Here is a 15,908-nt window from a genome sequence, read left to right as displayed (position 1 = left end):
AATTGCTTTCAAAATGGGGACAGACGAAATCAAAAAATGTGCCCTCTCGCTTGAGGGTGGGAATATCATGCCCCTACTACTCGAGCCCCTACAGCTAATGCAGCTAATTCTAGTATTTCCCGTCGGTAAAGATATGTGAAATAGACAATACATTGAAATTCCAACTATTGATCTTCGTGGAATTTTCTGCTGGCCTTCTGTAGGGCACCGCTGCTTCTGCAGGTAACCAGAATCGGACAGATTTCCGATCTATGAGTTTTCGTAAGCGCATTGCCCACTGAATAGTCACTATTCCTGACAAGCTGTTTGACAACGTAATTATGTATAACTACGAAACACGTTTTGTGATCGGACAGGTAGACAATATCAAAGGACTTCTTGGCGGCAAGCAATAATGATTCCAGAAGACACCGACGATGCGAAGCTCATATTGCTCTATTTATTCACAAGATTCAAATACTGTGTGTCTTCATTTCCCAGAAGTCTCTCATATGATGGCTTATTGTCACCTGGTAAACAAAGTAAGAGCTTACGGAGTTCCGAAAGAGGTTGGATTGCATTGTATTTTCAGGTAAGAGAACTAAATGTTTAGTTCTTAGTAGAGAGACTGCAAGAAGTGAAACAGCATAAGTCGTGTCTCAAGGAAGTTCGATAATGCTATAGATTAGATTTACTTTTATTCCAATTGATCCGTAGTGAGGAGGTCCTCCAGGATGTGGAACATGTCAGAAAAACAACAATACATGACAAATATTTACAACTAAAACAAATAAGCTAATGTACCATTCCACAGGTCCCAAGTGGAACGATCGCCATTTTTAATGAACACTATATGAAAGTCATTTTACAAATACTAATGCACTGAATTTAAAATAAAAAAGTTTTTTATTTATAAGGTAATAAACATGTAATACAACTACTATAATACTTATTTACAATGAACACATTACTGCACTGAAATGGTGCAGAAGTTAGATTGTACTTATATACACACACACACACACACACACACTCACACACATTTACAATGAACACATTACTGCGCTGAAATTGCGCAGAAGTTTATATATATATATATATATATATATATATATATATATATATATATATATATATATATATATATATCAGTTGGTTTTACTGAGAAATTCATCAATGGAGTAGAAGGAGTTGGCCACCAATAAATCCTTTAGGCTTCTCTTAAGCTGAGCTTCATTGGTTGTTAAGCTTTTTATGGCTGCTGGCAAATTATTGAAAATGTGTGTTCCTGAATAATGCACACCTTTTTGTACAAGACTAAGTGACTTTAAATCCTTGTGAAGATTATTCTTATTTCTAGTATTGATTCCATGCATTGAGCTGTTGGTTTGAAAAAGTGATATATTTTTAATGACAAATTTCATTAAGGAATAAATATATTGTGAAGCAGTAGTATCCCTAGTTCCCTAAACAGGCTTCTGCAGGATGTTCTTGAGTTCACACCACATATAACTCTTACTGCAGGTTTTTGTGCCCGGAAAACTTTAACTTGGCTTGATGAATTACCCCAAAAAATAATCCCATATGACATTATGGACTGAAAGTAAGCATAGTATGCCAGCTTTTTCATTTTTATATCCCCTATGTCTGACAAAATTCGCATTGCAAACAAAGATTTGTTTAGACGCTTCAGCAGTTCTGTGGTGTGCTCCTCCAAGTTGAATTTATTGTCAAGCTGTAATCCCAAGAATTTAACACTGTCCACTTCTTCTATCTTCTTGTCATAGTATGTTAGACATATACTCGTGGGACACCCCTTACAAGTTCTGAACTGCATGTAGTGTGTTTTTTCAAAGTTTAGTGACAAAGAATTGGTTATGAACCAGTGATTAATGTCCACAAATATTATATTAGCTGATCTTTCTAAGACTACACTTGATTTGCTATTTATTGCAATGTTTGTATCATCGGCAAACAAAACGAACTTGGCATCTGGTAATGTTACTGATGAAAGCTCATTGATATACACAAGAAAAGTAAGGGCCCAAAAATGGAACCTTGTGGGACCCCACATGTAATTAGTTCCCAGTTGGATGATGCCCGATAGCTTGATAAATGTCTCTTTCCTAATAACACCCTTTGTTTCCTGCCAAAGATATAAGATTTGAATCATTTTGCAGCATTTTCTGTTACACTGTAATACTCTAATTTACTTAAAAGGATATTGTGATTTACATAGTCAAATGCCTTTGACAGATCACAAAATATACCAGTTGCCTGCAATTTTTTGTCTAATGAATTAAGCACATTTTCACTATAAGTGTAGATAGCCTTCTCAATATCAGAATCTTTTAGAAATCCAAACTGCGACTTTGACAGTATGTTATTTGACATAAGATGGTAATAAATCCGACTGTACATTACTTTTTCGAAAATTTTTGAGAATGCTGGCAACAGTGAAATTTGACGGAAATTTGATGCTATTTCTTTATCTCCCTTCTTAAACAGTGGCTTAACTTCAGCATATTTCAGCCATTCAGGAAATATTCCACTGATAAATGACTGGTTACACAGATAGCTTAATATGTTACTTAGCTCAGAATCACATTCTTTAATTAACTTTGTTGATATTTCATCACACCCACTAAATGTTTTTGATTTTAAAGATTTTATGATGGACATTATTTCTGTTGGGGTAGTGAGGGTCAAATTCATATTATGGAAGTTGCTTGAAATTTCTGGTCTGAGGTATTCCATAGCAGCATCTACCGAACCTGACAACCTCATCTTTTCAGTGACAGTTATAAAATGTTTATTAAAAAGTTCTGCAACACTATACACATCAGTCACCACTGTATCATGTACTCTTAATGCTATTTGTTCCTCTTCATGTTGGTTCTACCGGTCTCCTCCTTCACTATATCCCATATTGTCTTTATTTTGTTGTCTGATATGACTATCTTTTCCTTGTAATATATTTGTTTTGACATCCGTATTACAGTCTTTAATAGTTTGCAGTATTTCTTGTAATGTGCTATAGCATCAACATCGGAACTGTTTCAGATTGACAGATACAGTTTTCTTTTTGTTTTACAAGATAACCCTATTCCTCGAGTAATCCATGGCTTTTTTGTAGACTTTGCTCTAACCTTGGTAAGTTTTGGGGGAAAACAGTGTTCGAATAATGTAAGCACTTTATTAGCAAATGCGTTGTATTTTTCATTCATGCCATGAGCACTGTAAACATCAGTCCAGTGAATGTCTCTGAGGAGTGTCCTAAAATAATCAATTTTTGGCTTATTGATTACCCTCTTGAGCTCAGAGTTAACAGATTTTATATCCTGTTCAGTATTAACATTTAACAGAAGGAACTGCATGTCATGGTCTGAGAGGCCATTGACTATTGGTTTTGTAATATAATTTTGTTCATTGGACTTTTCTATAAAGGTATTATCAATGGCTGTTTGTGAGCAAGTGGCTACCCTAGTGGGAAACTTTACAAAAAAAAAATGGCTCTGAGCACAATGCGACTTAACTTCTGAGGTCATCAGCCGCCTAGAACTTAGAACTAATTAAACCTAACTAACCTAAGGACATCACACACATCCATGCCCGAGGCAGGATTCGAACCTGCGACCGTAGCGGTCGCTCGGTTCCAGACTGAAGCGTCTAGAACTGCACGGCCACTCTGGCTGGCCGGGGACTTTACAGTGGGAATTAAGTTGAATGACAGTGTTACTAACTCAAATAAGTTCTTATTGGGAGAGTCTTTAAGGAAATCTACATTGAAATCACCAGCAACCACTATTTCTTTGTTTTTGGTTGTTAAGTGGGCCAGTACAGCTTCAAGGTGGTTTACAAACAGACTAAAGTTACCTGCAGGTGCTCGATATACACTTAATATTATGAAGGATTTTTTGTGAAATTCTAATTCTGTTGCACATGTTCCATATGCTGATCGAGGCAAAATTTATGAATGTCTATATTCTTAAATTTATGACAGATCCTAATGAATGTGGCAACTCCTCCTTTCTCCATTTCTGATCTACAAAAGTGAGATGCTAACCTAAACCCTGTAACACTTAAATGTTCTATACCAGTGGTCACATGATGTTCAGAGAGGCAGATTATGTCAGCTGGGTTTGAAGACTCTAATTCATCTATGCAGGTAATCAATTCATTAATTTTATTTCTCAGTCCTCGAATATTTTGATGCAATAAAGATAGCTGACATTTCACATTAGCTGAGTTAAAATTTGGTAGTTATATCATCTGCTGACTGTTGAAAATTCTTAACCAATAGCTGTTTATGCTAATGTAATAAGCTGGAATTATGTTTTTCGATTCCTTTCTCAAACTTAAGGTTTGTCTCAGTTCTAACCTTTCTTATAATTTGCTTTCTTTCTGTCCTCCGTACCCTAAAAAAGGGTCTTTTCTGAACCCTATAACCACTGGTATTTTACCACTCATGACAGTGCCTCTCCCCTTTAACTTTCCTGCTATTTCCCCAGCCAATTTACCCTTCCCTTTCCTGTTGATGTGAAGGCCATGCCTAGTATAATCTCACCTACTGAGAGAATCAATAGGAACCACACCAATGTGTGACCCTGCACCCGACATTAGCAGCCATTCAAGCTCCAAATTAACTCTCTTGACAGAAGAGTTCAAATGAGGTCGGTCATGGCGCCCAAGAACAGATACAAACTCAACACTAGTATGCTTCAATGCTGATGCAATCTTCGCCAGGTCACACTCTATACTGTACCCAGGATCTCTGTCAATACTGTTACCTGCCCCATCCGCTATAACCACGGTGTCTTCCTTAGTGAAATCTTTGCAGTGATCCTAAATCCTCTGTCACCTGCTCCAGACCAGCACTAGGTTTAAAAAAATTGGTGACCTGGTATTCTGACCCTAGTTCATCCTGCAAAAGTTGGCCAACACCTCTTCCATGGGAACTATCTAACAATAACACTTTCTTTCTCTTTACTGATTTCCTTACATTCTTACTTTTCAATTTGCTGCTGAAAGTTTGTTGTGCCCTGTCTACACCTGCAACTGCTTGAGGCTCACCAGCTTCTAACTGAAGCAACAGGTCATATCTATTTTCCACATTCACCATGAAGCTGTCAGACAAAGTTCTAGGCCTGTTCCTCCTGTTACCTGTTGCCACTTCCTACCTCTCTTTACCCTTCTCCCTCCTTAACCTGTCAAGATCTCCCCTGGCCTTGTCTAACTCAGCCTGAAGGGCGGCAATTTTCCCCTCCTGTTCTAGTATCTTCCTATCTCTACTACAAATCCTACAAAACCACTGATGAGTCTCATTTACTTCCCCTATTCCCACGCCACTACAGTCACCCACATGGAAAAAACTACAGCACCCATCACACCAAAGCCCCGACCTAACAATGTAATGGTTTATTAAGAATAAGCCAGTTAAATTACAGATAGACACGAAAATTCGGTTACACAAATTTGGCCTATACGCAACTGTGTGTAAACAAAAACAAAAGTGCAAAGTTTCTGAAACAACTACTTAAACTTTACGCTACTGTCCGGAAATGCTAGTTAAATAATGAAGAGATACGCTAATTTAAATTGTTGGAGAGAGCAAGGAACAACTAAACGAAATTCTGTAGATTTGCTGCAGCAGAACGTAAACAGAAAATACGACTGTACGGTCTTCTCGCGTTTTCTGCTATATTACGTAAAGAAAAATGAAACTTTTAATGGTACACTTAAAAGGCACACTAATACACCTATTTACCACGTAATCAGTACTAATCTTTATGTTTTATAATCTAAAATGACTTATCTTTACGAGAACACCAAAACTCGCGCTAGTCGCCTGGCTGCAGGGCTGCCACGATGTACACTCCTGGAAATGGAAAAAAGAACACATTGACACCGGTGTGTCAGACCCACCATACTTGCTCCGGACACTGCGAGAGGGCTGTACAAGCAATGATCACACGCACGGCACAGCGGACACACCAGGAACCGCGGTGTTGGCCGTCGAATGGCGCTAGCTGCGCAGCATTTGTGCACCGCCGCCGTCAGTGTCAGCCAGTTTGCCGTGGCATACGGAGCTCCATCGCAGTCTTTAACACTGGTAGCATGCCGCGACAGCGTGGACGTGAACCGTATGTGCAGTTGACGGACTTTGAGCGAGGGCGTATAGTGGGCATGCGGGAGGCCGGGTGGACGTACCGCCGAATTGCTCAACACGTGGGGCGTGAGGTCTCCACAGTACATCGATGTTGTCGCCAGTGGTCGGCGGAAGGTGCACGTGCCCGTCGACCTGGGACCGGGCCGCAGCGACGCACGGATGCACGCCAAGACCGTAGGATCCTACGCAGTGCCGTAGGGGACCGCACCGCCACTTCCCAGCAAATTAGGGACACTGTTGCTCCTGGGGTATCGGCGACGACCATTCGCAACCGTCTCCATGAAGCTGGGCTACGGTCCCGCACACCGTTATGGCCGTCTTCCGCTCACGCGCCAACATCGTGCAGCCCGCCTCCAGTGGTGTCGCGACAGGCGTGAATGGAGGGACGAATGGAGACGTGTCGTCTTCAGCGATGAGAGTCGCTTCTGCCTTGGTGCCAATGATGGTCGTATGCGTGTTTGGCGCCGTGCAGGTGAGCGCCACAATCAGGACTGCATACGACCGAGGCACACAGGGCCAACACCCGGCATCATGGTGTGGGGAGCGATCTCCTACACTGGCCGTACACCACTGGTGATCGTCGAGCGGACACTGAATAGTGCACGGTACATCCAAACCGTCATCGAACCCATCGTTCTACCATTCCTAGACCGGCAAGGGAACTTGCTGTTCCAACAGGACAATGCACGTCCGCATGTATCCCGTGCCACCCAACGTGCTCTAGAAGGTGTAAGTCAACTACCCTGGCCAGCAAGATCTCCGGATCTGTCCCCCATTGAGTATGTTTGGGACTGGATGAAGCGTCGTCTCACGCGGTCTGCACGTCCAGCACGAACGCTGGTCCAACTGAGGCGCCAGGTGGAAATGGCATGGCAAGCCGTTCCACAGGACTACATCCAGCATCTCTACGATCGTCTCCATGGGAGAATAGCAGCCTGCATTGCTGCGAAAGGTGGATATACACTGTACTAGTGCCGACATTGTGCATGCTCTGTTGCCTGTGTCTATGTGCCTGTGGTTCTGTCAGTGTGATCATGTGATGTATCTGACCCCAGGAATGTGTCAATAAAGTTTCCCCTTCCTGGGACAATGAATTCACGGTGTTCTTATTTCAATTTCCAGGAGTGTATTTAAACGTATTTGTAAACGACGTTCTCAGGTTTTTTTTTGTTTTTTTTTTTTTTTTTTGAGATTAGAAGACAATGCAGCTGTAGACAGGTATGTCTCATAGCCAAAAAAGCTCTACGAAAATTGTAAATAAATTATATTAGTAGACGCTTCCATGAAGGCGCGCTGCCTCGCACGGAGCGTCAGTAGACTACAGATAATATGAATAACTACTAGAAAATGATACACATACAACTCTAGCTCTAGCCCTGGACATTCACTAAAGCTCAAATTTTTTGTGGATAATGTTTCGCACCCATGTTATACATACTAAATGAAAAGACGCGTACCGTTCTCAATACTTTTATTGAAATATAATGGATAAAGTAATTTCACATACTATAGTCTCAAATTTCAACTACTTCTGATCTTTTCGTTCCTCTGACTGGTTGCCAATTATGTTCAATCATTGTCTCAACTACTTATTAAAAGCTTTCTTTTATCTATTTCTGTTATGTTCACTGTTAATAATACCTGCGAGAGAAAATAACGTAACATTCACCATGTTAACCCTGAGCGAGACAACCTATAACTGGTGTGCAACAACTGTATTCCGCTTAAAAAATTAGGTGCATTTTGTTTTTGATAACGTTACGGAACTAGACCGTCAATTGAAAATTTTAATAACAGACCTTCAAGGGTGTTCTTGTTTTCATTGCACGGCGTATCAAACAAAGTCGATGTCATCAAAATCTGAGTGCATCAATTTTTGACGACATATGTGCCAAAAAAAGAATGTTGCAAGCGCAATCCATTGAGAATAAACAATGGAGGGACTTTCCCAAAATACAAAAGGTACTTAATAGTGCTGTAGTTGATTCTGAATTGACATTTGACGCATTATTCCCAATGTAGTCGTCGTGTCGTGCATTGAGCACTATGCTGACACCAGCGTCACAGCCAGGTAATACGAGTGTTGTGGGGTGGCCATTCCAAAGTGGCGTGTGTGGGAAGCTATGGGACGGAATCTCTGCCACCGCGGGGGACGTCTACGAGGGTGCTTCTCAGTAACAACAAGAGGTCGATGGCTGTGGCCCAGTAGGTGGCCGTGGCTGGCAGATAGCGAGTGAGTGTGCTGACGCAGCGAAATTCTGAGGCAGTACAACAGCTGCGACGGCACCGTTGCTGCCTCAGGTCAGGTGTCATCTCCACATCAAGTGTGCTTACACAGCGGGATCGGCGTACATTCCACGAAACACAAGGCAGTTGGTAGAAACATGGGGACGCCTCAAGTTGAACCCAGGACTCTCGAAGATTACCACGATATGGTTACCAGTGAATCCACTTCGTTGACTGCTGATAGACCAGCTTTAACCCAGCTGATAACGCTGCTCGATGACGCTGTAGCAGCTATACCACACATATGACTGATGAATGGTGCAGAGGCTGTACAGGTCCAATGCATGGCATTAATGGAACACTGCTAATGGCTGAGCTAGTAGTTCACATTGTCGATCCAGCTGGGAGTATTACTGTTGTGTTGGCAGAAGAGCCAACACCGTGTTACGAGAGGAGGCCGAAATGCACGCGTTTTAGCTCACGCAGGCTGGCGTGAGGAGGGAAGAACTATACTGGCGTGAGGTCTGGAACATGACAAGGAATTAGAATTCAGAAAGCGGACGTAATTAGTTTGATACTTAACTTTAATCCATTAATGACGAACGTCGCTCTTGACGGTACATGATTCACAATATCAATATCAATAGTAACTGAATATGGCGCCTTGATAGGTCGTAGCAAATGACGTAGCTGAAGGCGTATGTATACAGTGAACCATCGCTAGCAAATTCGGCTGTACAACTGGGGCGAGTGCTAGGGAGTCTCTCTAGACCTGCCGTATGGCGGCGCTCGGTCTGCAATCACTGATAGTGGTGACACGCGGGTCCGACGTATACTAACGGACAGCGGCCGATTTAAAGGCTACCACCTAGTAAGTGTGGTGTCTGGCGGTGACACCACATTTACGACTGGAGTTCGGTTCCCGTCTTGTAGTCAGTTGTGGACACTCTGCTTGGTGGCACCGTATTTAGCAATCCCGTTCACCGGTAATACACTGCACAAACGTTACTGAAGCGTCAATCTCCAGAACTACGTAGATATCTAGCCAACACATTCCATGGCTGATTTTGACTTCCTTCCTGAGGCCGATGCCGCAAAACCGTTCTTTTAATAGTAATACCTTCCCCACGTACGGCCACAGCAGAGCCACCACATTTAAAAGTGTGAATCCTGAAGATGGAGCTTTGTGATGATGATGATGATGATATTTGGTTTGTAGGGCGCTCAACAAATCAAATGGATCTGAGCACTACGGGACTTAACTTCTGAGGTCATCAGTCCCCTAGAACTTAGAACTACTTAAACCTAACTAACCTAAGGACATCACAAACATCCATGCCCGAGGCAGGATTCGAACCTGCGACCGTAGCGGTCTCGCGGTTCCAGACTGAAGCGCCTAAAAGCGCTCGGCCACAACGGCCGGCGGCGCTAAGCATCGCGGTTGTCAGCGCTCGTACAAAGTTCCATTCTTTATACAGCTATTTTCACGAATGATGACGAAGTGATGCGTAAAACACAAACACCAAGTCCCCGAGCAGAGAAAATCGCCGACCGAGCCGGGAATCGAACCTGGGACCCCATGATCCAGTGGCAGCAACGCTAGCACTAGACCACAAGCTGCGGACGTGGAGCTTTAATTCAGTAATATTTGCAGATGCCAACAAACCGAGTTTATATTAAGACATAATAAAACGTATGTGCATCAGTTTTTAATCCCTCGTGCCCTGCCGTTTATAATACGCATTTGTGCAGCGACCATGTGCATTTGAAGTCCATAACGATACTGGGTGGACAAAAACATGGAAACACCAAAATACAACACATTGCCATGGCTGATACGGGGTCGCAAACCGTGAGCATTCAAAACAACTTCCAGTCGCCCCGCAACGGATAAATACATGTTCTGTGAGGTTTTCAAGGGAATCTTATATCATTCTTCCAGCAATATAGTGAAGTTTCAGATACGATTATGGGGGTGGATAGCGACCATACACATCTCCCTCCAAAACAGAACACATATACTGAGAGCTTGTGATTGCAGTGGCCCGGGGAGAAGCGACTATTCACCCTCGTGCTCGCAACCAGTCCCAGATATTGCGAGAAGTCTGAACAGCCTTCTTGGAACACAGCATCACCCTTGAACAACAAACATTGTACGAAGGAGTGGACTCGATCAGCAGAAATGGTTGCATAATCGTGAAGAGTAACCATCAGGCCTATGGAATAACACGATATGGCTGCACAAATCATCAAAGAGCCCTCGCTGTGTTTCATTCTTGAGACGTAAACTCGCCCAGAAGCAGGAAGCACTGTGGAACAAGACTCGTCCAAACAAATGACATTCCTCTATTACTTTCCCTGTATGCGGTGTAAATCAGCGTACTGATCCGCTAGAAATTCCAACACTCCGACTATCTTGGTTACAGAAACACAATCCATACGAGTACCAAGAGTGCCCACACACAAAATCTGTTTGATCCGACATAATGTATTCATAACTATACAGAACATCGTTCTGACCACGACTTACACTTATAATATGTTGAGGACATTGCACAGGTATCGTTCGTGGTCAAGTACAACAGCGCAACCTTCAGGCTCGACTAGGGTCTCTATTTATGTACGAGCATTCACTTCTCGCGGTGTTTCCATAGTTCTGCCCAAACCCCGTATGGGTGCTCATATTTTGCTGGTGCACGTCCCAAATTTTATGTATCCATTATACTGGAAGTTGTGTGTTTATAATGTACTGAATCTACTTAAGTGCAATATTGATCATGACTGTTCAAATATTTACATTATTTTCTCTACTTGCGTCAAATTTTTCTCGTGATTGATTAACCAGCCTTCAACCGATAGACGCAACGATGCGGTATATTTTTAAATTACAGCTGTATGACCGCAGAGCTACATTTATATATCAAATACCGATGTCAACAATTCAGAAAGTAAAAATTTCTGATATGTTGTAGTTGATAAATGAATTCAACTGCTGATCAATTTTCGAAAGAAAGATAATTTTCAAGTCTGCCACTTCTTCATCTAGATCCCTACAGCTATATTTCAGTATGTAATCTAGTTACTTTTGATGCAAGCTGTATCGCGCGGGATTAGCTGAGCGTCGGCCGGTGTGGCCAAGCGGTTCTAGGCGCTTCAGTCTGGAACCGCGCGGCCGCTACGGTCGCAGGTTCGAATCCTGCCTCGGGCATGGATGTTTGTGATGTCCTTAGGTTAGTTAGGTTTAAGTAGTTCTAAGTTCTAGGGGACTGATGACCTTAGCTGTTAATTCCCATAGTGCTCAGAGCCGTTTGAACCATTTGATTAGCCGAGCGGTCTGAGGCGCTGCAGTCATGGACTGTGCGGCTGGTCCCATCGGAGGTTCGAGTCCTCCCTCGGGCATGGGTGTGTGTGTTTGTCCTTAGGATAATTTAGGTTAATTAGTGTGTAAGCTTAGGGACTGATGACCTTAGCAGTTAAGTCTCATAAGATTTCACGCACATTTGAACATTTTTGATGCGAGCTGTGTGTCAAGACTTAAGAAGTCCACAGTTTCAGTCATGATACTGTTTTACAATACGAACGTAATGTGCCCTGACTAACGTATTAATAGTGATGGTCTACTGACAACCCCGAAATGAAATCTTAATCACTTGGCATTAAACATACAGAGTCTATTGGTGTTCAACAGCAGAGTTATTAATGTAATATGATTGTAGATGTGCTCTGCTCTCGACTGTGCAGGTGATCAAGATGCTGGTAATCGTGGTGACGCTGTTCGCAGTCTGCTGGCTGCCACTGCAGACTTACAACGTTCTCCAAGACGTCTTCCCCTACATCAACGAGTGAGTACACGCCTACACAGGTCCCTACAGTGGCCGTCTACACCTCCCTTGTTTCAATATCATTCGACGTACGCAAACCAAATAATACATTTTTGTAAAATTGATCACACTAGCTCTAGCAGAATAAGAAGCAACATGAGTATAACTCGCACTCTCAGTGGAAGTAGTCGAAAAAATAATCCACTCGCTGGGGCATTGTCTACTTTCGGCGAAACCGTGATCAAAGATACATGTAATCGGTACGGCTATCAACAGTAGTAAGACGTAGTCAGTCGTACCACTTACCCATCGCTGGTTCTCTCCAACATTCGGAACTGGGCGAGCCTTTTCAGTAGAAGCCATTGTCTTCCTGGGTGGTTAACAATGCTACTGTTTGCACCCCTTTATGCGGGGCGAGGGCAGTCGTTGTTCAGGTTTCCTGTGGAACAGACGTATAGAGTGCCAATTTAAGACCTAAGTGAAATAGTCACCGTTTAGGTGCCAAGCTGAGAGGGGTGGCGCGGAAGCAGTTATTCGACTTAGCATTGATTGATAGAGTTGTTGAACATTCTCCTGAGAGATATCGTGCCAAATTCGGTCCAATTGGAAGGCCTTTCTCATAATACCCCAAATGTTGGGCAGAGATCCAGCGTCCTTGCTGGCCAAGGTCGAAGACAAACAGCACAAATTCTCGCCGTATCCGGGCGGCCTTATCTTGCAGGAATGTAAGCCTAGAATGTCTTGCCATGAAGGTCAACAGAACGGATCGTAGAATATCGTCATGTACCACTGTGCTGTAACAGTGCCGCAGGTGACAAACAGAGAGGTCGGACTATGCAATGAAATGGCATCCCAAAATGCCAATTCTGGTTGTTGGGCAGTATGGAGGGCTACAGACAGATTGGTTGGCTGGCTCTGAGCACTATGGGACTCAACTGCTGTGGTCATAAGTCCCCTAGAACTTAGAACTACTTAAACCTAACTAACCTAAGGACAGCACACAACACCCAGCCATCACGAGGCAGAGAAAATCCCTGACCCCGCCGGGAATCGAACCCGGGAACCCGGGTGTGGGAAGCGAGAACGCTACCGCACGACCACGAGATGCGGGCGACAGATTGGTATCCCATCGCCATCTGGGACGTCTCTAAATATGTCTTCGGCCTGAAAACTCATTCACTGCAGTAGAATTACCTTCAGGTATGACTACCGCTTCGAATTGAGTCACAGGGACCAGAGATGGCTGCGGTGGCATACCAGCCTAATGGTCGCCTTCCATGCGGCCCGAAGCGAGGAGTGATGGCCTGAGGTGCCTATTGTTTTCGTAGTTAGACGCCTTTGGTTGTCATCCGCGCCATCTTTGCAGCACAGCGGCACGTCGACGATCTTCTACGCCCCGTCTTGGGGTCCTTCATGGCAAGCCATTTTGGCATTACATTTTAGGAAAATAATGTCCACTCGCACACGGTGAGAGTTTCTACTGCTTGTCTTCGTGCTTGCCAAGCCCTACCTTGGCCAGCAAGGTCTGATCTCCCCCTAACTGAGAACGTCTGGAGCACTATGGGCAGGGTCCTCCAACCAGCTCGGAATTTTGTCGATCCAACGTGCCAATTGGAGAGAATTTGGCACGATATGACTCAGAAGGAAGTCCAACAACTCTATCAATCAATACCATCCAGAATACCTGGTTGCATGAGGGTCACAGGTGGACTAACGCGCTATTGGCGTGCTCAATTTATGAAGCTTTTTCTGTTGTTTTTTCTGACTTCCGGCACGGATGTTCTGGCTGTAGAGAAGAACTACCACACTCGCTTGTTTAGAGGACGGCAATATACAAACATGAGAAAGAAGAAAGCCTCAGAGCGAACAGATCCTGAATTCCCGTTGTGCAGCGAGGGACCGTAGCAAGTAGCATGAAGTGAACCGCACCGAATATGACCACAGAAAGCCCTTGGACGTTGGTGCGCCAGATACATATAGTCTGCGGCCACGAACTCGACTCCAGTCCACCACCAGCAATGGAGGGTGAAGCTTTGACAAAACCAACCACTCGTACTGGCAAAACGTCAGAAAAACATTAAACGCCGGGCGAAGAACCGCAGACAGAAACCAACAGGGAGTTGGTCAACAAATGGCCATGAAAACCTTAATAATTTTGTACTTTTTCTCTTGAATAAATCATCCAAATTCTCTGCAATCATAATGAGTAGTCTGTCTCTACATATACAGTCTTAGACAATAAAACTGACCGCCGGCCGGCCGCCACAGAGACTAAGTCCGAGTCATTCACTTAAGGTGGCCAATAAAACTGACCGCCCCTGACAACTCTAAGTCCGGCCACATGCACAATCTGGCAACACTGTAAGATGCGGAAGTGTTAGGAGGAAGTATTATCTACTTCCGAGACGTTGTCGGACTATGTGAGCCCGTGGTCTAGGGGAGCCGGCACGGTAGCTCAGCGTGTTCGGTGAGAGGGTTAGCTGCCCTCTGTAATAAAAAAACTGAGTGAATGGATCAAACACGAACTTAAATGGGCGTCAGGTGACGTCCGCCACGAACATTTGAAACGAACGATAACGAACAAAATGAGATTACAAAAAAAAAAAAAAAAAAAAAAAAAAAAAAAAAAAAAAAAAAAAAAAGTGGCAAGCGTCGTGCGTTCTAAGCTTATAGTCGCCTGTTCGCGTCCAACTTTTTTCTTTTTTTTTTTTTTTTTCTCCACAGTCGGTCTAAAGTTATGAGTCTGACTGAACATCAAAGATAATTCGCTTAACGTTCTACCCACCAGCAATAACAAGTATTCCAGAAACAATTCCGCAGGACAGCTCGTGGCTGCGTCGCGATCATAACAGCTTACGCTCGAGCGTTTCCTCGCGCTGCAGCGGCTACCGGCCACCGGCCAGGCGCCACCCGCCGCCTGAAATCCGGCACCGCTCAGGTGAACGCGGCGCGACGCTGTCAGTGTATGTATCAACTGTCATTTTCGAATTTGAAGTTCTAGTTATCATCTTGCAGTTAAGCATTGGATTTTGCATACTTGAGAATCATGAACTACAGTTAAACATTGTAAAATTGAGTCGCAAGTGGAAATAGGTGTAACATCTGCAACACAACGTTTACTTTTGGTATAACAGAGGGGTGAATGCAGAGGAGGCAGCTAGAAAGATTTGAATTGTGTGTGGAGCGAGTGCTTTTGGGAAAAATACGCCAGAAAAAGATATTCTTGTTTCAACAAAGATCGTTCTGGCATCAATGATTTTCCACATTAAGCAAGTCTCGACTACTGATATATGTGATAGATTACCATTTTACCATCATGCGACATTTGCATTCAACAGGCAAAGTTCAGAAGTCTGGTGTACGAGTACTACATGCTCTAATTCGAAACAACAAAAATCAACGGAGTGACTATTACTTAACATCATCAGGTCGCTCATTGAGCATTCGTATGCAGTACTGTAACTGGTGACGTGTTATGATGCCTTTATCATTAACTTCCTAAGAAGAAATGAAAGGCTGAGCCCCTCCAAAAGACATAAACTCGAGCAAAGAGTAGTGTGAACATAATATTTTACATCTGATAGCTCCAAAAGTAGAACATCACATGTTCTACTGCATGATAACGCACTTCTTGATTTGAGAAACAAAACTATCCAGGAGATTGAAATTAAAGCCGTCTCTCAGGCACTTGTATTGATAGAGAAGTCCTCTCT

At 43.4% G+C, this 15,908-nt stretch overlaps 1 protein-coding gene across 1 annotated transcript in view; it reads left to right on the top strand.

The window, feature by feature from the left end:
- Positions 1-12,220, top strand: part of LOC126204088 (RYamide receptor-like) — a 307,130-nt gene extending 294,910 nt beyond the window's left edge. Inside the window, exon 3 of the mRNA XM_049938507.1 lies at positions 12,116-12,220. Coding sequence (XP_049794464.1) covers positions 12,116-12,220 — 105 coding nt within the window. The remainder of the gene's footprint in view (positions 1-12,115) is intronic.
- The last annotated feature ends 3,688 nt before the right edge of the window (positions 12,221-15,908 follow it).

Source organism: Schistocerca nitens, chromosome 9 (assembly GCF_023898315.1).
Source record: "Schistocerca nitens isolate TAMUIC-IGC-003100 chromosome 9, iqSchNite1.1, whole genome shotgun sequence".
NCBI lineage: Eukaryota > Metazoa > Arthropoda > Insecta > Orthoptera > Acrididae > Schistocerca > Schistocerca nitens.
Note: the sequence above shows the minus strand (reverse complement) of the source record. Positions and strands in the feature narration are given on the sequence as shown.